We start from the raw sequence: 26700 nt of genomic DNA, 5'->3' as shown, positions 1-26700 counted from the left end.
AACAGAGCTCTCACAGTTCCATCTCTTTGCATGGAGACTCTGCAATCGGTGATTCTGGCGGTTGAGCTGGGGGAGTATCTAATCTTTCTTGACCTACTTATACATTCCAATCCGGATCTCCCATCAGCGCTTCCTTCGTTTTGTGATCTTGACCCAGCACTTTCAGTTCTGTGCGCTCCCTTTTGGTCTGGCCACAGCTCCCCGGACGTTCACCAAGTTATGGTGGTCGTTGCGGCGGCCTTGCAGACAGAGGGCATTCTCGTGCATCCTTCCATGAGAGCACCTGGGTCACGGCTCAGGTGGTGGAGTTCCTGCAGTCACTTGGATGGGTTGTCAACCTTGCCAAGAACCGGCTGGCCCCCTTGCAGGACCTGGAGTATCTTGGGGTGGTGTTCAACACCTCCTTGGGGAATGTCTTCTTCCCAGTGGCCTAGGTATGCAAATTACACTCTCAAATGCGCCTGCTTATGACTTTCCGGTGTCCTCAGGCGCAGGATTTCCTCAACGTGCTGAGGTGGGCTTGGGTCCACATGTGCTGAGGTGGGCTTGGGCCCACATTGGGGTCAGCCCCTAATGGACCTGATGGCCACAGGAATCAATGCCAAATCTCCCCGCTTCTTTGGTTGTCACAGAAATGGTCAGGCCTAGGATCTGGATGCTCTGCTTCAATTATGGCCAACAGAGGGACTGTTGAATGTATTCCCTCCATGGCCATTAGTGGGTAGAGTTCTATTCTGCATTATTTGTCACCGGGCCTGGTGGTTCTGGTGGCTCCAGAATGTCCCAGGAGACCGTGGTACACGGATCTGGTAAGACATCTGGTGTCGGATCCTCTTCCTCTGACTCTTTAGCATGATCTTCTGACTCAGGGCCCCATTCCCATGTTTGATCAGAGTCCCTTTTGTCTTATGGCTTGGCTCTTAAAAGGTATCACCTAGATAAGAAGGGGTATTCAGACAAAGTGATCTCCACTCTCTTGAGGTCCCGCAGACTTTCTACTTCTCGGGCTTATGTGCGAGTTTGGCGTATATTTGAGGAGTGGTGTATGGCACGAGGAGTGGTTGCTTTTCATGCTTCCCTGCCTAACATCTTAGAGTTCTTGCAGGATGGCCTGGACAGGGGCCTGGCTTTGTCTTTTCTCCAGGTTCAGCTTGTGGCCCTTTCACCCTTTTGTGTGTTATTACGGGGTCATCGTCTAATTGCCATAAGAACATAAGAATTGCCGCTGCTGGGTCAGACCAGTGGTCCATCATGCCCAACAGTCCGCTCCTGCAGCGGCCTTTAGGTCAAAGACCAGTGCCCCAACTGAGACTACCCTTACCTGCGTACGTTTTGGTTCAGCAGGATCTTGTCTAACTTTGTCTTGAATCCCTGGAGGGAGTTTTCCCCTATAAAAGACGTGGTCGCACTACGAAGAAATCGGTTTTGGACGGCATAAGTAAAAATCGCATACAAATTTCAGTGAGCTTTCACCTCCAGTTTAACTGCTTCTGTTTGTCGGTTCCCTGACGCAGGTCCAAAACGTGGCATGTCGGAACCAGCTACTTCTTTAAGTTAAGTGAAAGTTTTTTCAACACTTTACATTTTCCATCAAAGGCTAAGTATAGCTGTAGTAGCTAGCAAAACAACAGTTAAACTCAAACCTGGAGCAATTTGTTTGAACACTGCAATGATTGGGTGGTGAGGAGGAATATTATGCCTTCATGTCTCTGAGCAGAGTTTCATTTAATATACATATTGACAAGTATTATGTTTAAAATTTCATGATTGTCTTTCATGAAGTGATTTTTTTATGAAGTGACTTTTTCATATTCAAGCATATATTTTGTGGTCGCAAATTAAGCAGGGTAATCTGACCTAAGCGCGCCCTAAAGCGATAGTCCCATCTGGGGTGCCACTTGAGCAGCTAGACCTGCTCTTAGGTGTGCAGGAACAATGACAATGGTGCAAATATTTCCAACCAGATATTTTTTATTAACATTATCAGATCAACGTTCAAGAGGCCTTTGCATCAGGAGTCATTGCAGACGCGCAAATATGGCATTTCTGTCAACGAACTCGACTCTATACTAGTTTGTGCATTCATATATACCTTACATGATGACATCCCATCACTAACATCTAACTGGTCAAAAATATTTGATTCCATATAAGGCTTGCTTTATACCTTCATGTGGGGGTGTCACAAAAGCATTCCTTAAAAATTATATTCTTATACCTAACAAGTTACATTCTTGTACTAAGCTTACATGTTTTATAAAGAAAAGTACAAACACAAATAATGGAATATACTCACAAAAGATAATCCTTACACACAGCTGTGAACCCTTTCTGTTAAAGTCAGCCTGCACAGTGGCGTACCTAGGGTATGTGGCACCCGGGGCCCATCATTTTTTGACACCCCCCCCCCATCTATATGAAAAATATGATTTTTAGTACCAATCTACATATCGCACCACAAGAGTGTACCTAGGAAAAGGCTGCATCTTAAACACTGCAGTGAGCACTAGAACACCAACACATACATTGTAAAACTAAACAAGCCAGATCCCGCACAGTCAATTGGTCCTGTAGTCAATGCCAACTGAAAACTATGTCTTTTTCATACACACAGAACAGAGATACACCCTCGCCCAAAATGGAATAATCACAAACTAAAAATAGGAATATGTAGACAAAAGTTAAACTGATCCGCCAAGAAACCAGACCCTGGATACAATGCAACACCACAAAAAACAGTAACACATGTCCTCTAATACAGTGCAAAATATAAAGACAGTAGATGTAAATTTGAAAAAACTGATACATAACAATCACCACTTTATAAATTAACAAATAAAAATAAAACAAATAATGAGAAATAAAAAAATACCATTTTATTGGACTAATCCCCGTAAGCTCGGTCCCCATCCCCGCAAACCACCTGATTCCATCCACACAAGCCTTGAATTGTTTATATTAAAGTATAAAAAGAAACAATATTCTGTACAATTGTCAATTTGTAAATCAGCGTCTTCTCCCCACTCTCTTCCCCATTTCCCTTCAGCATCCTCAGCCCACTCTCTCTCCACTTTCCTTCAGCGCACGCACATAAAAACAAGCAAGTAATTTTATATCATTTTCATTCTATTCATTCATAGAAATTAAAGTCTAGATAATGCCAGTCACATAACAAAACATGATTTTACAAAAATAATTCCCTGCAGTCAAGCCTGCAAGGATTACTAGATGTCTTTCAGCAGTTCCCCTCCCTCCCTCCCCCTTACCTTTGTGGCCAAGTCAAAATGATCTACCAACAATAAAATTTTAAAAACACAAAGCACGCTGTACGCAGAGAAAATGTTAATTATCATTTATATTCCGCGGGTTTTCAAAGAGGTCAAGGCAGATGACTTTATGCAATGTCACCTCAGTAACAACTATACAAAAATAGACAAATATTCCCCCTCCCTTTTTACTAAACTGCGATAGCGGTTTTTAGCGTAGGGAGCTGCGCTGAATGCCCCACGCTGCTCTCGACGCTCATAGGCTCCCTGCGCTAAAAAACTCTATTGCGGTTTAGTAAAAGGGGGCCATAGTGCAAAATATAGACAGCAGATATAAATTTTCAAAACGGACACATTTTGATCACTAAGTTGAAAATAAAATCATTTTTCCTACTTTTTTGTCTGGTGATTTCATGAGTCTCTGGTCCTTCTTCTGGTCCTTCTTCTTTCTCTCTCCCCCTGGCTCCCTTCTTTATTTCTGCCTTTCTTTCTCTCTCCTCCTGGCCCCCCTCTTTCTTTCTGCCTTTCTTTCTCTCTCCCCCTGGCCCTCCTCTTTCTTTCTGCCTTTCTTTCTCTCCCCCTTGACCCCCTCTTTATTTCTGCCTTTTTCTCTCCCCTTGGTCCCCCTCTTTCTTTCTGCCTTTCTTTCTCTCTCCCCCTGACCCCTCTTTATTTCTGCCTTTCTTTCTCTCTCCTCCTGGCCCCCCCTCTTTATTTTTTCCTTTCTTTCTCTCTCCCCCTAGCCCGCACAAAGCCATCGTGCCGATTTCTCCACTTCCACGATTCTTTCCCTACCCTCACCCCCAAGCCAGCAGCCGATTTCTCCCTGCTCCTTCCCCGATGTCCTGATGTCCTGAACTTCATCGGGCAGCAGCAGCATTTACAATTCACTGCTGTTGCCCGCTTCAGGCCTTGTTCTCTGTCGGGTCCTGTCTTCATGAAAACTGGAAGTAGGCAGGACCCGGCAGAGAACAAGGCCTGAAGCCGGCAACAGCAGCGAATTGTAAACGCTGCTGCTGCCCGAAGAAGGTAATGGAGCACCGAGGCAGTCCGCTTCTCCCCCCTCCCAGCCGAACCCCCGCTGACCCTCCTATCTCCCCCCCCCCCGTGAACCTTTCCGACCTTCCCAGCGAGAGCAGCAAACCTCCTTCGCGGCTTTCTCCTCCCTCTGCCGCGTTACTGATGACGTCATCAGTGATGCGGCAGAGGGAGGATAAAGCCGACGCTACTGGAGGGAGGTTTGCTGCTTTCGCTGGGAAGGTCGGAAAGGTTTACTTGGGGGGGGGAGAGATAGGATGGTCAGCGGGGTTTCGGCTGGGAGGGGGGAGAAGCGGTCTGCCTTGGTGCTCCAAGGCCTGGCGCCATTACCTTTTTCGATAATGGCGCCGATGCTGCTTTCGCTGGGAGGGTAGGAGCGCGATAGGGACCTGGCCAGCTGTGCACCCCCCCCCCCCCTAAGGCGGCACCCGGGATGGACCTCCCCCTCGCCCCCCTTGGTACGCTACTGCCCTGGGGAAACAGCCTACAACAAGATCGCGCGATGCCAGAGATCTTTGCCTGCTTCGGCTGTTTCCTCCGCCGCGGTCCCGCCCCTCCTCTGACATCAGAGGAGGGGCAGGACCGTGGCGGAGGAAACAGTCGAAGCAGGCAAATATCTCTGGCATCGCGATCTTGCTGCAGGCTGTTTCCAGACGCGACACCCGGCGCAGGGGGGGGGAAACTGGACTGGACCGGGAGCACCCCCTCAGGGCTTGGTACCCGGGGCGGACCGCCCCCCCCGCTCCCCCCTTGGTACGCCACTGAGCCTGCATCTTGGCTATCAGCATATGCTGAAAAGTCTTTGTTCCCTGTCAGAACAGAAGGAGGGGCTACTCCTCCCCAGAGTTCCACAAACTCTGATTTTGCCTAACTAGTCTTTTAATACATTTTCAAAGTAAAATACATATTCTAATCTACAGTTATTACCTGAAGCTGCATAAGTAAATTCCTAGTTTATAGTTTTAATGACTTACTAAAATTTATTAAAACTTAATTCTGGAGCTATACAATAATACACATGTGTATCCAATTAGTGTTTCATGCTGCAAAATCATGGCCTCTTGGAATGTAAGGCAACCAGGTCAAAGGCCAACCCCTGTCTGCCTATAACTTCCCTAGGGATCTCCCTAGACCAGGCTGGACACACATTTGAACAATGAAACCTTATGAAACTTAAGCTTTGCCATCTGGAGTAAATTTGCTATGGCGCTTATCAATCACGCTAATGTCCTAAACTACATTCCTTTTCCTTCAAGCACACAGCACATGTGGGGTTTTTCCAAATCAATATGATACAGGTCTTTTCCCCTTGTCTTTTGGTTCTATACACCTAGTTTTATCCAATTTTCTGATTATATATTCTCACCTGCTCTTGGATTAGGCCCTATCTATCAACAAGTTTTTCTAACTAGTGAATCCTATGCAATGTGAGAAAGCGTAATGGCTAAATTTTGATTTCATGTTTGCTCATTTCACCAAAACCACCTGTCCATCTTAATAAGCTGCCCCCCCCCCCCCCGACTATTTAAGGCACAGAACCACTTCAGCGGCAGGAAAAGACCGAGCTTCCGTGCAAAGGTTTGCCGGTCGCATGGCACTAGCAGCTGGGAGTCTTGGACACCAGCAACCGCTGCTAAGACTTTCACAACCGCACCGGCCCGAACAGCTGTTTTCAGGCCGGCCGCAAGTGCCTTGCATCTGGACTAAATTGTGCACCTCTCATAACATCATACTTCTTAACCATGAGTTCTACGCGGTTTACGAAAGATTATAAACTAAAAACATTTTAAGAATGACAGAAAGAAATTACTATTTGACCAAGTTTTCAGATGAGTTCTGAAATGTTTATAAGAACAGGCTCCAAGCAATAACAATCGAAATTCTCTGTCGTGTGAAGCTGCTTAGAATGCTAAAGTATGGTCCTGAAATTTCTTACTTTTACAGCCCTGTAATGACGGAAAGGTGAATAGAGCATGAAACTTTCTATTATTTTTATATGATGCTAGAGAGAATCTGTTAATCATATAAAACGGAGCGGTACCATACATGATCTTATAGCAAAAACAACCCAACTTAAACAAAACACGAACCTCCATTGGCAGCCAATGCAATTCACAATAAACTGGAGTCACATGATCATATTTTTAAAGACCATAGATCATTCTAACCGCTGTATTCTGAACCAGTATGAGTCGTACCATGTCTTTCTTGGGAATTGTTAAATACACAATATTACAATAATCCAAAAGACTCAATAATAAAGATTGTACCAGAAGTTTAAAAGCAGAAAACTCAAAAAAAGGTTTAATGGTACGCTCCATACATGACCTAGCTGAAAGAAAAGTGTCAGTTAGTTGAAAAATACAGTAATTTACAGCATATTTAAAGGGAAAGCAACCCTTTAGACTGGCACTGCCTCAGGATTTTTTTCCCCCCCACAGAAAGCAATGTTACTTATCGTAACAGTTGTTATCCAGGGACAGCAGGCAGCTATTCTCACTAGTGGGTGACGTCATCCAACGGAGCCCCGATGCGGACGTCTCACAAGCACACTTGCTTGTAGAAAACTTTAGAAGTTTCCAGTCGCCCGCACCACGCATGCGCGAGTGCCTTCCCGCCCGATGCACCGGGCGCGTCTCCTCAGTTCAAATAGCTAGCAGAGAAGCCAACCCAGGGGAGGTGGGTGGGACGTGAGAATAGCTGCCTGCTGTCCCTGGATAACAACTGTTACGGTAAGTAACATTGCTTTATCCCAGGACAAGCAGGCAGGTATTCTCACTAGTGGGTGACCTCCAAGCTAACCACAATGGGATGGAGGGAAAGTTGGCAACTTAGGAGAATAAATTTTGCAATACTGTTTGGCCAAACTGTCCATCCCGTCTGGAGAAAGTATCCAGACAATAATGAGAAGTGAAAGTATGAACCGAGGACCAAGTGGCAGCTTTACAAATTTCCTCAATTGGTGTCGATCTGAGGAAAGCTACAGAGGCTGCCATTGCTCTGACCTTATGGGCTGTAACTTTACTGTGAAGGGGTAATCCAGCCTGGGCATAGCAGAAAGAGATACAAGCCGCCATCCAGTTGGAGATGGTACGCTTCGAGATAGGACGTCCCAACTTGTTCGGATCAAAGGATATGAAAAGTTGAGAAGCAGTTCTATGTGGCTTGGTGCGCTCCAGGTAGAAAGCCAAAGCACGTTTACAGTCCAGAGTGTGAAGGGCCGATTCCCCAGGATGAGAATGAGGCTTTGGAAAAAACACTGGAAGAACAATGGATTGATTGAGATGAAATTCCGAGACCACTTTAGGAAGGAATTTTGGATGTGTGCGCAGCACCACCTTGTCATGATGGAACACAGTGAAAGGAGGATCCGCAACCAATGCTTGAAGCTCACTGATTCGACGAGCAGAAGTGAGGCCAATGAGAAACACCACTTTCCAAATGAAATACTTCAGAGGGGCCTTGTTAAGAGGTTCAAATGGAGGCTTCATAAGTTGAGAAAGAACAACATTGAGGTCCCAAACCACTGGAGGAGGTTTGAGGGGAGGATTGACATGGAACAGTCCTTTCATGAATCTGGAAACCACAGGATGAGCAGAAAGAGGTTTCCCCTGAAGAGGCTGATGAAAAGCAGCAATTGCACTCAGATGGACTCGGATCGATGCAGACTTGAGGCCAGAAGACAGGTGCAAAAGATAGTCCAAAAGAGAGGACAAGGGGGCATGTTGAGGCACCTCGTGATGAGAAAAGCACCAAGTAGAAAATCTAGTCCATTTTTGGGAATAGCATTGTCTAGTAGCAGGCTTCCTCGAAGCTTCCAAAACATCCCACACAGCTTGTGAAAACTGAAGGGGAGCAATGTTGAGAGGAACCAAGCTGTCAGGTGGAGAGACTGCAGGTTGGGATGAAGCAGAGACCCCTGATGCTGTGTAAGCAGCGATGGAAACACTGGTAGAGGGAAGGGCTCCCTGCTGCTGAGTTGAAGTAGAAAGGAGTACCAAGGTTGTCTGGGCCACCGAGGAGCAATCAGAATCATGGTGGCACGGTCGGACTTTAGCTTGACTAGAGTCTTTTGAATGAGAGGAAACGGAGGAAACGCATACAGAAAGAGATTCCTCCAGTCCAGAAGAAAAGCATCCGCCTCGAGGCGATGAGGAGTGTAGATCCTGGAGCAGAACTGAGGCAGTTTGAAGTTGTGGGGAGCTGCAAAGAGGTCTATCTGAGGCGTTCCCCACAGAGAGAAGATGTGATGAAGGGGTGTGGAATGGAGGGTCCATTCGTGAGGCTATAGAAGACGACTCAAGTTGTCCGCCAAGGCATTGTCCACCCCCTGAATGTAGACAGCTTTGAGGAAGGCGTTGTGTTGAATCGCCCAATCCCAAACTTTCAGCGCTTCCTGACAGAGGGAGGCCGAGCCCGTGTCCCCCTGCTTGTTGACATAATACATGGCGACTTGGTTGTCCGTGCGAATGAGCACCACCATGTCGTGAAGGAGATGCTGAAAAGCATGGAGAGCATTGAAAATCGCCCTGAGTTCTAGCAGAGTGATGTGACACAGTCGGTCCGTACTCGTCCAATAGCCCTGAGTGCGCAGACCATCCAGATGAGCCCCACAAGCATAAGTTGAGGAATCGGTCGTGAGAACCTTCAGATGGGGAGGCGTGTGAAACAGCAAACCTCTGGATAGATTGGAACAGGTCATCCACCAGCGAAGAGAATGGGCGAGGGCAGGAATGACCTGAATGTGGGAAGACAGAGGGTCGGAGATCTGCGACCACTGCGAAGCCAGGGTCCACTGAGGGATTCGGAGGTGAAGTCTGGCACAAGGAGTCACGTGTACTATAGAGGCCATGTGGCCCAGCAGGACCATCATGCGTCTCATTGAAATGGACGGCCGAGAGGCCACCGCACGACAGAGGCGGAGGAGAGCTTCCAGACGTTGTGGAAGAAGAAAGGCTCTGAGCTGAATGGTGTCCAGTACAGCTCCGATAAAGGGAAGAGTATGGGAAGGCTGCAGATGAGACTTTGGAAAGTTGATCTCGAACCCCAGACTCTGTAGGAACCAGATAGTCTTCTGGGTCGCCTGGATGACCCCTTGAGGCGTGGAAGCCTTGATGAGCCAGTCGTCGAGGTAGGGGATCACCTGGAGACCATGGTTCCTGAGTGCTGCAGCCACCACAACCAGGCACTTGGTGAAGACTCTGGGAGACGATGACAGGCCGAAAGGAAGCACTCGGTATTGAAGATGAAGATGTCCCACCCGAAATCTGAGGTACTGACGGGAGGCCGGATGGATGAGAATATGAGTGTAGGCCTCCTTGAGATCCAGAGAGCATAACCAGTCATTCTGCTCGAGGAGGGGGTAGAGAGAAGCCAGGGTCAGCATGCGAAACTTCTCTTTGACCAGAAATTTGTTGAGGACCCGGAGGTCCAAAATAGGACGTAGGTCGCCCGTCTTTTTCGAAACAAGGAAGTACCGGGAGTAAAAACCCTTGTTCCGTTGGTCCACAGGGACCGGCTCGACGGCCCAAAGCCGGAGCAAAGCCTGAGCTTCCTGAAGAAGAAGGGCGATCTGGGTCAAGTTGGAAGGATACTCTCTTGAAGGATGTTCCGGAGGAACTCGATGGAATTGAAGAGAGTTTCCTTCTCTTATGATGGAAAGGACCCAGAGGTCGGTTGTAACAGCCGTCCATCGATGATAAAAATGATGGAGGCGACCCCCCGATGGGAAAAAGAGGGGAGGGCAGAACGATGGTAGTTATGCTCCCTACGAGACAGTCAAAAAGGCTGAGGAGCCTTGGGAACAGCGGAAGGCTGTGGCTTTTGCTGTAGTTTCTGCTGATGTGGCCTCTTCACAGGCTGGCGGATTGTGGGTGCCTGCTTCGGAGGGTAGCGCCGCTGATAGATCATAGGCGGGCGAGATGGACGAGAAATAGCAGGCTTAGGTTTCTGACGGAGAATGGATTGGAAAGACTTCTCGTGCTTCGACAGCTTCTCCGTCGCTGCCTCAATGGACTAGTCAAAGAGGTCAGCTCCCACACAGGGAATGTTGGCAAGCCTGTCCTGTAGATTCGGGTCCATATCAATGATCCGAAGCCACGCCAGGCGGCGCATGGCCACCGAACAAGCCGCTGATCTTGCAGCAAGGTCAAAGGCGTCGTAAGACGATTGCATCATCTGCAGACGAAGTTGGAACAACGACACCAGAACCTCCGAGTACTCGAAGTGAGCATGAGAGTCCAGGTATGGCAGAAACCTCTGGAGAACAGATAGAAAAAACTCGAAGTAGGTTGTAAAATGAAAACTATAATTGAGGACTCGAGAGGCCATCATGGAATTCTGGTAGATTCGTCTGCCAAATTTGTCCATGGTCCTACCCTCCCGGCCAGGTGGAACGGAGGCATAGACCTGGGAGGGATGAGACCGCTTCAGGGAAGACTCCACCAGAAGGGACTGGTGGGAGAGTTGTGCACCGTCGAAACCCTTATGGTGCACCGTGCAGTACCTGGCCTCCAACTTCCCGGGAACAGCTGGGATGGAGTAGGGAGTCTCGAAGCACCTCATGAAGGTCTGATCCGCAGACGAAGAGACTCAGCTGGAGGACGGAGAAGATGCATCGTTTCCAAATACTCCTTGGAATACTTGGACACCAAGTCCAGGGTAATATCAAGGTCCACCGCCATCTGGCGCAGGAAGGATGAGAAGGACAACTGGTCAGCCAGAGCCGGGCCTCGAGAAGGACTCGATGAAGTCGAGGCGTCCTGGTCCACAGAGGCCGAGGAATGGCAGGGTGAGAACGATCCCATGGCGTCCTCGAGCTCCGGCATAGGAGGCGGCGAGTAAGCTGGTGGAGAGTAGTCTCGAAAAGAGTGCTTCGGATGAGGCGAGGCGTGCCTCGATGAATACCTCGAGGAATGTCTCGATCGACGACCAGAGCTGTGTCTAGAAGCGGGTCTGGAGCGTCGAGGCGATCGCTGTTCAGACGAGGCATCCATCGAATAGATGGCACTCGAAGCTGTAGAGCGAAGCAGAGGATGCTGAGACGAAGCCTCGCGAGGAACCGGCCAGGGCTCGAGGTTCGGCATCAAGGACGAAGGATCCACTCCAGATGGGGAGTAGTCGAAGCCAGGTCTCGAGGGCCTCAAAGGCAGCACGGGCAAAGACTCTACTCCCCCTGAAGCATGCCCCGAAGCCAGACTTGACACTTGCCGAGACTCTGCTCCCAGCAATGAGAGTGTACATCGAGGGGGTACTGGAGGCAGCTCGACCTCGCGGGAGGCCTCCGCTTGCCCAGGCTGGATTTTAGAGAGGAGCGTCGGCCCAATTTTTGTAAGAGCTCGACAAATCTCTGCTCCATCAGGGCATGGAATGATGCCGGCAAAGAGGGATCCGCATCTGCAATGGGACCTCCTGCACGGACATCGTGGGCTCGGCCGCGAAGGGGCTTGGGCTTAGACGCCTTGGGCACCCGAAGCACCAGCGGAGTAATAGGAGGCTGTGCTACCTGACCTGAGGAAACATCGGGAGGCACCGCAGGCGTCATCGGGGTCGAAGCCGGGATGAACGAGGCAGGCTTGAGAAGACCCGAGGTGGAAGTCGAGGCAGAAGTCGAAGGAGTGGCACCCTGCGACGAGGGCAGCTCCGCGGAGGCCTCCATGTTGAACAGCTTCTCCCACAAAATACAGCGACACTTGAAAGCACGTGCTGTAAGTGTGGAGCAAGGCCGGCACGATTTCGGAAGGTGTTGAGGCCCGAGACACTGGATGCAGCGGTGGTGCGGGTCCGTCAACGAAATCGCGCGCTGGCACTTGACACACTTTTTAAAACCGGTGACAGGCCGGGACATAGGCCGAAAAAGCTCCGCCGCAAGATTGAAGTAAGAAATTTAAAATGAGCCAAGTCAATAGGTTCAAAAGGAGGTTTCATCAGTTGAGCCAGAACCACATTAAGATCCCATACAACAGGAGGCGGTTTGACAGGTGGATGGAGATTAAAAAGACCCTCCATAAAACGAGAAACCAGAGGGTGTGCCGAGAGCGGTTTCCCATCCAAAGGCTGATGAAAAGCAGCAATTGCACTAAGATGAACTCTAATAGATGTGGATTGAAGACCCGACTGAGATAAATGAAGCAAATAATCCAGAACGGAAGCCAAAGGAGAAGATTTTGGCTGCAGACTATGAGTGGAACACCAAGTCGAGAATCTGGTCCACTTTTGACCATAACATTGACGAGTGGACGGTTTTCTAGAGGCCAGAAATACATCCTGAACAGACTGAAAAAATTTAGCAGAATCTGTCAAGTAGAAAGGAACCATGCTGTCAAATGAAGAGACTGCAGGTTTGGATGAAGTAAAGACCCCTGACTCTGAGTGAGCAGAGAAGGAAAAACTGGCAGAAGAAGAGGTTCCTTGATGCTGAGTTGAAGAAGAAGAGAAAACCAAGGTTGACGGGGCCACCGAGGCGCTATGAGAATCATCGTGGCATGGTCCGACTTCAGCTTGACAAGGGTTTTGAGAATCAGAGGGAAAGGAGGAAAGGCATAGAGGAACTGACCCCTCCAATCCAGAAGAAAAGCATCCGCCTCGAGACGAAGAGGCGAGAAAATGCGGGAACAAAACAGAGGTAGTTTGAAGTTGTTGGGTGACGCAAAGAGATCCACCCGAGGAGTCCCCCATCGAGTGAATACTTGACGAAGTGTGGGGGAGTTGAGCGTCCATTCGTGAGGCTGAAGCAGACGACTCAATTTGTCTGCAAGGCAATTCTGAAGGCCCTGAATATATACAGCGCGAAGAAGGATGTTGTGAGAAATCGCCCAATGCCACAACCTCAGAGCTTCCTGACAAAGGGAGTGTGAACCCGTCCCGCCCTGTTTGTTGACATAATACATCGCTACTTGATTGTCCGTCCGAACAAGGACTACTTGGTCGTGAAGGAGGTGAAGAAAAGCTTTGAGAGCAAGAAATATCGCTCTGAGTTCCAACAGATTGATGTGACATCGACGATCTGTGGCAGTCCATAACCCTTGCGTACGGAGACCATCTACGTGGGCTCCCCATGCGTACTCGGACGAATCTGTTGTGAGAACTTTCTGATGAGGAAGATGGTGAAACTGCAAACCTCTGGAAAGATTTGAAGAGAGCATCCACCAGCGGAGAGACTTCTTTAATGAAGGCGTCACCGCTATATGACGAGAAGGTGGATCCAGGGCTTGTTGCCACTGGGACGCCAGTGTCCACTGAGGGATGCGAAGGTGGAGTCTTGCAAAGGGAGTCACATGCACCGTAGATGCCATATGTCCTAGAAGGACCATCATTTGTCGAGCCGTGAGAGTCGACAGGGAAGTTACGTGATGACAAAGACGCAAGAGAGTGTCCTGACGATTGAGGGGGAGGAAAGCTCTCATGCAAACAGAATCCAATACGGCGCCAATAAATTGGATCGATTGGGTTGGAACCAACTGAGATTTGGGAAAGTTGATATGGAACCCCAGACTTTGAAGAAAAGAGATAGTCTGAAGGGTCGCTTGAGTAACCTCTGGAAGAGAAGAAGCTTTGATAAGCCAATCGTCGAGGTAAGGAAAAACTTGAAGTCCCCGCGCACGAAGGGACGCAGCTACCACGACTAGACACTTGGTGAAGACCCGGGGAGAGGTTGCCAAGCCAAACGGAAGAACCCTGTATTGAAGGTGAAGGTTCCCCACCTTGAACCGGAGATATTTGCGAAAATTTGGATGGATAGGAATGTGAGTATAAGCCTCTTTGAGGTCCAGTGAGCACATCCAATCTCCCTGATCCATGAGGGAGTACAGAACCGGAAGAGAGAGCATGGGAAATTTCTCTTTGACTAGAAATTTGTTTAGAGCTCGGAGATCCAGAATGGGTCGCAAATCCCCCATCTTCTTTGGAACTAGAAAGTATCTGGAGTAAAACCCCAGGTTGTGTTCGGAAGGAGGAATCTCCTCCACCGCTCGAAGGCGAAGAAGCGCCTGAGCCTCCTGAAGAAGAAGGGGGAGTTGCGAGAAACTGGAAAGATACTCTCCTTGAGGGTGATCTGGGGGCACCTAAAGTAGGCGCAGATAGTTTCCCTCGCGGATGACCGTAAGGACCCAAAGGTCCGATGTAATGGTTTCCCAGACAGAAGAAAAAAGGGAAAGGCGACCTCCGATGGGTAGGGAGGAGTTTGGATGCAAGGAGGTTGAAATGCTCACCACTGGACCGTCAAAAAGACGGAGCTGTTTTGGTTGGAGCAGGCGTCTGGGACTTTTGAGGACGTTGTTGCTGGGGCCGTCTAGGTGGAGGCCTAGAGAAAGCCGGCGTGGACTTCATCGGGTAGCGACGAGCTGGAGGTTTGTAAGCTCTAGTCGCAGAAGGTTTTGGTTTTGGACGAAGAAGAGAGGCGAAGGAGCGTTCATGCTCAGAGAGCCTTTTAGTAGCCGCCTCAATAGAGTCATCAAAAAGCTCAGAACCTAGGCACGGCAGGTTCGCTAAACGATCCTGTAAATTGGGATCCATGTCCACTATTCTGAGCCATGCAAGACGTCGCATGGCTACTGCAAATGCCGAGACCCTGGAAGAAAGCTCAAAAGCATCATAAGATGCATGCAACATGAAGAGACGCAATTGAGATAGAGATTGAATAATGTGTTTATATTCAGAAAGGCGTTCTTTGGGCCAGTCTGGGCAAAAGGATGACAACTGCTTCAAAAAATAATTAAAATATGAAGTAAAGACATAGTTGTAATTCAAAATTCGATTTGTCATCATTGAATTTTGATAAAGTCTGCGCCCAAACTTGTCCATAGTTCGCCCTTCGCGCCCCGGTGGGACTGTTGCAGACACCTTAGAAGGATGAGCCTTCTTCAGGGACGATTCCACCACTAGAGACTGATGAGAAAGTTGAGATTTCTCGAAACCTTTGCAGGGAACAGTGCGATACCGAGACTCCAACTTCGATGGAATCGCAGTCTCGAAGATCGAGACCGATGCTTCGATCGAGACAATGAATGTTTAGCAACCCGTTCAGGAGAGGAATCCTGACGAGGAAACCTTAGATCGAGACCTGCGACGAGGAGACCGTCAACGAGGTGCAGACTGCTGTTCAGGCTGGAGTTGCGAAGACAGAATCGAGGCCGGGACCAACTGAGCCACTATCGAGGAAATCTGCGTAGTCAAAATTGACTTAAGCATGTCCTCAAACATGGGGACGGAGACCAAGGGACTTGGAGTCACAGGTGGTCTCATGCGTTCCAAGGAGGGCGACCTCGAATGAGAGTATTCCCTGGACTTGGAAGCACGTTTTGAAGATGGTCGAAAAGACGGAGTCGAACCTGGAGCCCCAGGTTGCGTGGACGCAGACTCCGTCGGCTTCTTAGGTATGGTACCTGAAAAGGAAGCAGGAGACTTACCCCCTAATCCAGGCTTCGAGGACACCGCCGAGGCCTTCGAGGCCGAGGACCCGGAGGTCTTCGAGGCCGAGGCCTGTCGAGGCGGCGAGGTCGAGGTTTTAGCACTCGAGGATTGTCCCGAAGTCGAGGGTTTAACAGATGCCTCGACCGAGGCCACAGCTTTTTCAGGCTCCATGCGAGGGAAAAGTTCTAAGAACCTGTCGCAGCGGCGCTTGAAGGCACGAGGTTGATGAGTGAGGCAGCGAAGACAATCTTCGGGGCGATGAATCGACCCGAGACAGATCATACACCGACTATGGGGATCAGTGATGGAGATAGTCCTGCCACACTGATAACACCTTTTAAACCCGGTAACAGGCCGGGACATAGATAGGACAAAGTCCGTGTCGAGAACGAGGAAGAGAGGCCTAGGCCTCAATCTCCCAACTCGACGTCAAATAAAACACAAAAGGATTTTTTTTTTTTTAAAAGAAAAGAAAAGAAGGAGAACACAGCGACCGAAAACAACAAAAAGTACTCAGCCGCGGTGAAGAGAAGGCACAACGCTACGGGAACCAAGTCGACAAGTCTTCTCAGCTCCGCGGAAAACGTTGAACTGAGGATCCTCACAGGAGATGCGCCCCCTAGTTCGGGCGGGAAGGCACGCGCGCATGCGCGATGCAGCACTCGAAAGCTCGAGATCTTCAAGCAAGTTTGCTTTCGAGGCTGTCCGCTGCGGGGCTCCGTCGGTGACGTCACCCATGTGTGGGAATATGCTGCCTGCTTGTCCTGGGATAATGTCCTGTTTTTGCTGAGATAGGAACGCCCTGAGTTGAATCGTGTCGAGCAGGGCCCTTATAAATTGTAGAGTTTGAGAGGGTTGAAGTTGTGATTTCGGAAAATCGACGTCAAACCCTAACTGCTGAAGAAACAGGATTGTTGACTGAGTTGCTGAGAGCACCCCTTGAGGAGAGGCGTCTTTATGAGCCAATTGTCGTGTCCAAGCCAGGCTGGAAGACTTGAATAGCGGGGCCAAAAGAATTACCAGAATGGAATCTCTCTCCCAACATAAAACTAGGCTAGAGACTCCGTTCTGTAAATTCAAATAACAGACATGAGGAAAAGCCATGTAATAAGCCAGTGGCGTACCTAGGGTATGTGGCACCCGGGGCCCATCATTTTTTGACACCCCCCCAAGTAAAAAAATATTTTTTGTAATGACCATGAAACGGAATAAATGGTCAGAATAGAAACAGGCAGTGAAAATTTTCTTATATTCCAAACATAACATAACATAAATTATGTCTGAATTGTCATGACATCAGAAGTACATATGGAGTAGTTGCAGGTGATGCTTGGGACAGTTCTGATTGTGTAAGTTCGGTTTTATGTGTTTTTTGAATAGAAGGGTTTTTATTTCTTTTTTGAAGGTTTTGTAGTTTGTGGTCGAGGTCAATAGGTTGTAGAGTTGGGGGTCGAGTGTTGCAGCTCGAATGGCTAGGAGGTTGTCGAACTGTTTTTTTCTTTTGACGTTTTTGGTTGGAGGGTGTGTGAATGGTGCGTGAGTTCTCCTATGTCTGTTTGAGATGGATTGAATTATTTAGCTGAAGAAATTAGTTACCCCCTCATCCCACACACATTAATTCTCTTCCATTTTTGTTCCCATTATAAAAAACACTGATAAGTTCTCAGAAAAAAAATACATTAAAATAAGAAGTGAAAACAAAGGCTCTTACAGATGAGAACATAACATAAGAATAACCTAACTGGGTCAGACCAATGGTCCATCATGCCCAGTAGCCCATTCTCATGGTAGCCAATCCAGGACCCTAATACCTGGTCAAAACCCAAAGAGTAGCAACATTCCATGCTACCGATCCAGGGCAAGCAGACACTTCCCCCATGTCTTAATAACAGATTATGGACTTTTCCTCCAGGAATTTGTCCAAATCTTTCTTAAAACCAGCTACACTATCTGCTTTTACCATAACTTCTGGCCACTTCATTTTTAAGTTTAGATCTTTCCTTTCAAACAGAGACCTTGCTAGATGTCAAATACAGCACAAGGTAACTTCACATGGACTAAGTTGTGCAGGAAATGTGAATCTCCTCATACACCCACCATATAGTGCAAAAATGTGCAAAGGTCTGTTTTTTTTCTTTCGATCACTACATAGCCTAATGCCACACAAGCAGCGCTGTTACAAACATATTCTGTAGGTCAATGCTAAGGATAACAAAGTTTCCTTCCTTGGACCAGAAGGAGATACTGATAAACCACTGGAAGAGATCCCAAAACAACACCCAAAGACCCACTCAGTGTGTGAACCAGTTGAGTGGAGTGGACTAACTGGGGGGGTGGAAATGGGCTCGGAGTTTGCTCAGCAGAATTTCCCAGACCACCTCTTCCTCTCAACACATTGACATGCTGCCACCACCACCACTAGGAACACCTCACTGGGTAGGCCAGCTATGCTATAAACTTTATAAAACACATTATTATATTTTCTTACTAGCTGATGCCCCGGCGTTGCACGGGTATTTAATAATAGCAATAACACTGTAAATGGATTCAAATAAAGATACTTTATAGTGGTGAATGAAAGTATTTTTTTACAGCTTAATAAAAAGTACAATATTCAAATTATAAAGTGAAATATTTGACAAAATGAATACAATACAACTAACGCAAAACGTGATTATAAACAACAATTTTAGTTTCACCTCCTGGAGCAAGAACATATAAATTCTTGGGTGAACCCACCCTTGAGCAAGCAAAATAGAGTTGTGGGCCGTGAGACCCCCAGAACATATCACCCCAGGTAGTGAGGGATCTGCATACCAAGTTTCGTCCAAATCGGTCAAGCCGTTTTTGAATTACAGTGAGAATGGCAGCTTTTTACATATTTTCCATTGACATGAATGGGTGAAACCAGATTTTCTGTTTGTAGCTCCGCCCACGTGTGCAGGAGGGCTGCGAAACCCCCAGAACATATCAACCCAGGTAGTGAGGGATCTGCATACCAAGTTTCGTTCAAATCGGTCAAGCCGGTTTTGAATTACTGTGAGAATGGCAGTGTTTTACATTTTTTCCATTGACATGAATGGGTGAAATCTGATTTTGTTTGTAGCTCCGCCCACGTGTGCAGGGGGGCCGGGAGACACCCAGAACATATCACCCCAGGTAGTGAGGGATCTGCATACCAAGTTTCGTTCAAATCGGTCAAGCCGTTTTTGAATTACTGTGAGAATGGCAGCTTTTTACATTTTTTCCATTGACATGAATGGGTGAAATCTGATTTTATGTTTGTAGCTCCGCCCACATGTGCAGGTGGGCCACGAGACCCCCAGAACATATCATCCCAGGTAGTGAGGGATCTGCATACCAAGTTTCGTTCAAATCGGTCAAGCCGTTTTTGCGTGATCGCAGCACATACACACACACATACATACACACATACATACCTCCAATTTTATATATATAGATAAAGCACATATTTTAACTGAACTCTCTGACATCCTCAGCCTTTCCATTCACAAAAATAGAAGGAAGAAAAGTTCCCATTTCCTGCTGTCTCATGTCCCCGGCCTATACAATATTTTTTTTCTGCAGACCCTTCAAAAGTCTGACCAAATCCTCGTTTCACTTGCATTATAAAGTACTGAGGATGCCATCTCTCCCCAATCCCAGATCCTAAAGTCTAAGACAGTAGCGCAAACTAATGCTGCCAGATTCAGGAAAAAAAATTTCGATTCGATTCAGCCTATTGAATTGGTTTTTCAAATCGATTTTCCTGCCCAGTTGGGTGATTTTTTTCAAAACTCCTGGTGGGTTTTATAGCTTTTTCACCCCCTTTGGCTTCTCCTAACCACACTGGCGCTGTGGTGTAAATAAAATTAAGAAACAAAAAGGACTTTTCCTCTCTCTGTTAAATCCTAGCTCACGTTTGCAGTCCAACACCAGCTCTGGCAGGATACACATTTCAAATCTGACATATTGTAATCACAAAACAGAAAATAAAATTAATTTTTCTACCTTTTGTTGTCTGGTTATATTTCAAATCTTGTTGGTCCAAGGCTCTGGTTTTCTTCTGATAACTTGCTTGCCAGGGTCTCCTTCTTTCTGCATGCTAACCATCCATCTGCCAACTCTGTCCTCCCTTTCCATTTCCCTTCCCTCCCCAGGAAGTCTGGTATCTTTCCTTTTTTTCATCTCCCTCCACAGATCCACCTTTTCTTAACTACCCTTTCATCCGGCAACTCTCCCTCCTTCCCCACCACCCCAGAGTCTACCATCTCTCCCTTTCTTTTCCCAATTACCCTCCTATCCAGTATCTCTATCCCTCCTCCACACCATCCCTTGTATCCAATTTCTCTCCCTTTCTGTTCCTTCTCTCCCTCCCTAAATACCATGGTCCATCATCTCTCTCCCTCTCCTCTATTTTCAGACCCATTATTTCTTCCCCCCCCCAAAGTTTGGCATATGCACGTCTCTTTGAACACCCCCTTCCCTCCGTGTACTTCTAAACCAGGGTCCCCCCCCCAAAGGCCTGTCCCCCCTTAAAGGTCTGCCTGTCCCCCTTGAAGGCCTGTCCCCCCCCTTGAAGGCCTGTCCCCCCTCCTTGTAGGCTTGTCCCCCTCTTGAAGGCCTGCCTGCCTGTTCCCCCCCTTGAAGGTCTGTCCCCCCCTTGAAGGCCTGCACCCCTTTGAAGGTCTGCACCCCCCCAAAGGCCTGTCCCACCCCCTTGAAGGCCTGTCCCACCCCCTTGTAGACCTGTCCCCCCCTTGTAGGCCTGTCCCCCCGAAGGCCTGCACCCCCCCCCGAAGGCCTGCACCCCCCCGAAGGCCTACACCCCCTGAAGGCCTGTCCCCCCCTTGAAGGCCTGTCCCACCCCCTTGTAGGCCTGTCCCCCCCTTGAAGGCCTGCCTGCCCCCCCCTTGAAGGCCTGCACCCCTTGAAGGTCTGCACCCCCCCCGAAGGCCTGTCCCCCCCTTTGAAGGCCTGCCTCCCCCCTTGAAGGCCTGTACCCCTTGAAGGTCTGCACCCCCCCGAAGGCCTGTCCCCCCCCTTGAAGGCCTGCCTCCCCCCTTGAAGGCCTGCCTGTCCCCCCCTTGAAAGCCTGCCTGCCTGCCCACCCCACCCTGAAGGCCTGATGCCCTGACCCACCCCGAAGGACCGCTCGCTCCCCTGGCCTCCCCGCACCACCTATGAAGCAGCCGCAGCAGGATCGCGACGTCAGCGATCCCTGCGCTGCTTAGGCGCTGCTTCCTGCGCCGCGGTCCCGCCCCTCCTCTGGGACCGCGGCGCAGGAAGCAGCGCTCAAGCAGCGCAGGGATCGCTGACATCTCGATCCTGCTGCAGGCTGCTTCATAGGTGGTGCAGGAAGGTCAGTGGGGCGAGCGGTCCTTCGGGGGGGGGGAACTGAACGGCAAGGCCGGGAGCACCCCCTTAGGGCTGGCACCCGGGCGGACCGCACCCCCCGCCTCCCCCTTGGTACACCACTGTAATAAGCAAATAGGTTTTATTAATAGTTCTCCTATGTCTGGGGAGAGCCAATACAGGCCATCACAATTTCAGTGCTCTCCAAAGGGAGAAAGCAAGGACAAACAGATTTATACCCTATGTGACATCATTTGTAGTAATTATCATGCTTTAGAATACAATGGCACAGTTGATCACATGACTTCCTTTCCAAGAATGCCTTATGTCAATGTTACATTTAAATCCTTAATTTTAATGTTAAGTCCATTCTAATGTTAAGTTTTTAAACCCAGCAGGTGGCAGTGTTTCACTTTTTCTCCATATAACTTCTAAATCACTTTTGATCTCTGACCTTTTCAGACACCAATCATATCAGTAAAAGGCCTGCATCCTGCAGACACATCCTAACTTTTGTATGACCTCCCAATTAGCATTGTATGTTCCACTCCATTCCACTCCACTCCACAAGAAAGGCTCAAAGATGGAGACAGCAAACTACAGACCAGTGAGTCTAACATCGATAGTGAGCAAACTAATGGAAACTCTAATCAAACACCAATTAGATAAGATCCTGGATGAGGAGAATCTACGGGATCCCCGACAACATGGATTTACTAAGGGGAGATCCTGCCAATCCAACCTGATCAGCTTCTTTGACTGGGTGACAGGGAAGCTGGATATTGGGGAGTCCCTGGACATCGTGTACCTGGACTTTAGCAAAGCATTCGATAGCGTACCACACCGCAGATTACTGAGCAAGATGAGTTCTATAGGATTAGGTGACACATTGACGAAATGGGTTGGGAGCTGGCTTGGAGGTAGGCTCCAAAGGGTGGTGGTGAACGGCACCCCCTCCGAAATGACGGAGGTGATTAGTGTAGTACCACAGGGCTCAGTCTTGGGCCCAATCCTATTCAACATCTTTATAAGAGACTTGGCAGAAGGGCTTCGAGGTAAAATAACATTATTCGCCGATGACGCCAAACTGAGTAATGTAGTGGGCAAATGCACAACAGACGAAGATTCAATGCCCGACAACATGATGCACGACCTACTCCTACTGGAGCGATGGTCTAGGACATGGCAACTCAACTTCAATGCCAAAAAATGCAAAGTTATGCACCTGGGCAACCAGAATCCATGCAAGTCTTATACCCTTAATGGCGAGATCCTAGCAAAAACGGTAGCAGAACGAGACTTGGTGGTAATCGTCAGTGAGGACATGAAGTCTGCCAATCAAGTGGAGCAGGCTTCGTCCAAGGCAAGACAAATCATGGGCTGCATACGAAGGGGTTTCGTCAGTCGTAAGGCGGAAGTCATTATGCCATTGTATAGATCCATGGTGAGGCCCCACCTGGAATACTGTGTGCAATTCTGGAGGCCGCATTATCGCAAGGATGTGCTGAGACTGGAGTCGGTGCAAAGAATGGCCACCCGGATGGTCTCGGGACTCAAGGATCTTCCATACGAAAAACGGCTTGACAAATTACAGCTATACTCGCTCGAGGAGCGCAGAGAGAGGGGAGACATGATCGAGACGTTCAAGTATCTTACGGGCCGCATTGAGGCGGAGGAAGATATCTTCTTTTTCAAGGGTCCCACGACAACAAGAGGGCATCTGTTGAAAATCAGGGGCGGGAAACTACGAGGTGACACCAGGAAATTCTTTTTCACTGAGAGAGTGGTTGATCGCTGGAATAATCTTCCACTACAGGTGATTGAGGCCAGCAGCGTGCCTGATTTTAAGACCAAATGGGATCGGCACTTGGGATCTATTCACATGGCAAAGGTAGGGGAGGGACATTAGGGTGGGCAGACTAGATGGGCCGTGGGCCCTTATCTGCCGTCTATTTCTATGTTTCTATGTTTCTAATTTATAAGGAACAGATTCTCTCTGTAAAACTCCAAGTTTCCTGCTCCTCTGTGAACCTTATCTTTAGATCTCATGGATGTATATGAACAATGTGACTCTTAAGACATAGGCAAATTTATGTACCAAAGTCAAACTTAGCTAGAATACAGATCCAGCAATTTAAACATCAATCTTTAATTACAATGCCTCGGACTTTTCCACTAGAGCTCATTTTAATTCCCTAAACTTTAATATATTCACTTAATTTTGATTCATTCATAACCTCAGTTTTCATATCATCTGTGACACCTATCACACCTGTAAATTTCAGGAAATCTTCAAAAGTTGAGATAGGGAAAAACTTGTAACCCTTGATCTCTTAAGCTGCTGCCACTACTGTCAAACACTTGGTTAGAGTATATCAGATGTCCAGATTTTCTCAGATGTCTTTTCAAAACCCGGCACTTTGTCCAGGTTTTGAAAAGCTTCCGACATTGGGACGGCATCTGGGAATGCGCGGATGCGTCCCGACACACGAACGAGTTAAGGGGAGTGGGGATGGGGGCAGGACCAGGCGTGGCACGGGCAGAACTGGGTGGGCCTAGGGGTGTGGCCATGGGTCCGGATTTTCCTTCAGGAAAATCTGATAACCCTACACTTGGTGAACACTTTTGGAGAGGAGGCCAGGTCAAAGGGCAGAACTTTTGTATTGAAAATGTTGATGGGCTATCTGAAATCATAGAAATTTTCTGTGAGCAGGATGAATCGGTATCTATAATAATAAAACCCTAGCCGTGCATGCGCACTTGAAACTCCATGCCTCTGCATGCGCAATAGAATAGAACTGCCGAGCAAGGGAAGCATCTCAGTGCAGTGGTGGCAGGAATCGCCGAGCAGGCCAACCCCCCATTCATTACCCAAAGCAGCAGTGGCAACGCTGTAAACAGGCTGTTCATGGCAAGCCCTGGCAGGGCCATTCCTCAGCCGCAGCACTTCGAACAGCTTTTTTACAGTGCTGTCACTGCTGCTTTGGGTAAGGAATGGGGGCTTGGCGGGTCAGGATTACTGCCGCTGCTACTCTTTAGGGGCACAGAGGGAGGGAGGAGGGGTTGGTAGGTCAGGACCGCAGCTGCCACCTCGGGTATGTAATGGGGGTCCAGGAGGCCAGACCGGTGGGGGCAGTGGACCAGATGTGTGTGAAGGGTTCATCTGGGTGAAGGGCTGGGGAGGGGCAGCCTGCCCAAAGATTCAGTGCAGTGGCCGGGGAGGAGGTAGATGGGGGAGTCAGGAGCTGGAGAGAGTGGTTTGAGGATACCATTGAGGGGTGGGGTTTGAATTGGTGCAGGCTCTGGTGTTGGGGTGCGGTTGGGTGAAAAGGGTTAAAGTGGCAGATGTTGGAATGGAGAGGGAGAGAGTTGCAGTACCGTGGGGAGGGGCAGGGGAGAGATGAGAAATTGGTCTTGGGGTGGGGTATAAGAGTAAGGGTAAAAAAGGAAGAGAAGCTGTGTGGGGGTGGAATATAGGGACAGGAAGAATGGCCTTGGAGGCAATGGAAGGAAAGATAGATAGGAATGGAGCAGGGACTGAAAGGGTGATAAATGCAGTAGAGGATTGATGAGGGCCAAAAGGGTACAGAGGACTAAGGAAATGGTGATGGATAGCGCCGGGAGCCAATAGAAGAAAGAAAGACATACATAAAGACAGGGGACAGGGAGAGAGACAGAAAGAAAGACAGGGGGCAGGGAGAAAGACAGAAAGAAAGCTGGAAAGAAAGAAAGACAGAAAGAAAGGAGGCAGGGAGAGAAAGAAAGAAAGATAGATGGGGGCAGGGAGAGAGACAGGAAGAAAGATAGACAGCGGGAGGGAGACAGAAAGAAAGAAATTAAAGGTCGAGAACTGGATGTAGACCTCCCATCTTCTTTAGGATGAGAAAATACCTGGAGTAGAACCCCTGACTTTTTTCACATTTAGTTGAAGAAGAAACTCTATTTCCTGAAGAAGGGATGTCTGCTGAGTGTTGAAAGAGAACTCTCTTGAAGGATGATTTGGAGATATTTTGACAAAATGAAAAGAATAACCCTCCTTGATGACTTTGAGAACCCGCAGGTTGGTTGTTATGAAAGTCCAAAGTTGATGGTAGAATTAGAGACAACCTCCGATTGGTGAGGAAAAGGCTGAGAGAGAGGAACAGCAGCTAAGCTTTCTCAAAGCACAGGAAAAGGATTTAGCAGTTTCCTGAGCTTTCTGAAGCCACTGTTGTTTTTGCTTCTTTTGCAGTGGTGGCCTGGAAGCAAAAGATTTAGAAGTATATTGCCTCTGATATGAACAGGAATGTTTAGAAGATTGCTTTGAAGCGTGAGGCTTAGACTTTGTTCTGTTCAAAGAATTCCAAGCCTTTTTGTGTTGTGTCAATCATTCCAGGGCGCCGGACAGAAATGTACCAAAATAGGCGGCTGAAATGTAGGCCCGGAAATCCAGGCCTACATTTTAGCCACTTATCTTGGTCACTAGACCGCAGCAGCTGAGAGTGACAGGGTGTTCCGGCAGGAGGGATTGGGTATCCTCCTGCCTGGGATGTTCGGGGTGGTGCTGGCAGGAGGGATTGGGCATCATTCCTCATGATGGGTTTGTGGTGGGGGTGGCGGCAGGAGGGATCGGGCATCCTCCTGCCAGGGATGTAAACGAGAAGGATGCCAGCAGGAAGAAGTGGGCATCTCTCCTGCCAGCTGATTTGCAGTGGAATTTGGGGTTCCCTGCTGCAGCTGCTCTCAGACAATCATGGAAAGGAAATTACCCCCTCCCCCATCAGCTGATAGGCAGGGACTCCTCAAAGCTGCAATTCTGTAACCAGCACCCAGGACCTGGGTGCTGGTTACAGAATCGCAGCTTTGAGGGAATCCCTGACGCTTAGCTGATGGGAGAGGGGGGAATTTCCCTGCCTTGACTGGCAGCTGCGGTCTAAGCAAAGATAGGTAGCTGAAATGTAGGCCACGGTTTCCAAGGCCTACATTTCAGCTGCCTATCTTGGTGTGATTCAAGGCTGGGAAGCCGCTTTAGATCGCCTAATGTTACTTTGAAGGTTGGCTACGCCTAGTTTGGCATTCCGCAGCCTAAAGTAGCTTCCTAGCCATGATTCCAGTGGTCATTTTGGCCACCTTTTATTTAGGCGTCGGTAGGCGTTTCAAGCCTGCCTTTTCTGATCGTTGGCAGGACGACAACCTATGCCTAAATTTAGGCACTGGTTGTAGAATTTCACCCTAGGTGTCAATAGATGATGAAGGGAAGAGACAGATAGGAAAGTGCTGGGGGAGAATGAGAAGAAATTAAAGGCAAAAAGGCAGATCTAATAAAAAAAGTAGAAAAGTAGAAATAAGGGAGATAGAGCAAATATATTATCCTCATAACAAAGGTTAGAAACAGGAGCAGGGATTATAGCACATCATTCTAACAGTGCCTGGGCCAGAGAGGCGTCTTTCTTGTAGAAAATATTTGCATTACCCTATTTCTCGCTTGAATCTAAGTTACATCACCTGCTTCCTGCAGTTCCTCACATGTGCCTGTGGGGGTCAGATTTCCTCTTTCCTCAGGTTCCTGAGGCTCAGTCTTGAATCTCTCTTGCTCAAATCGGATTAAAACGTCAGGCGTGACATTATGGGAGCCTGTTATATGACAAAGATA

General features: G+C 48.4%; 1 protein-coding gene across 1 annotated transcript in view; it reads right to left on the bottom strand.

The window, feature by feature from the left end:
- The window catches only part of LOC117368584, a 144180-nt gene that overhangs the window by 17016 nt on the left and 100464 nt on the right, over positions 1–26700 (bottom strand). Inside the window, 1 exon segment of the mRNA XM_033962314.1 lies at positions 26553–26681. Within this exon segment, the coding sequence (XP_033818205.1) occupies positions 26553–26681 (129 nt within the window).

The sequence above is a fragment of the Geotrypetes seraphini genome, chromosome 10, assembly GCF_902459505.1.
Source record: "Geotrypetes seraphini chromosome 10, aGeoSer1.1, whole genome shotgun sequence".
NCBI classification, from domain to species: Eukaryota; Metazoa; Chordata; class Amphibia; order Gymnophiona; family Dermophiidae; genus Geotrypetes; species Geotrypetes seraphini.
The sequence above is the reverse complement of the archived record's forward strand: the minus strand, read 5'-3'. Positions and strand labels throughout refer to the sequence as shown.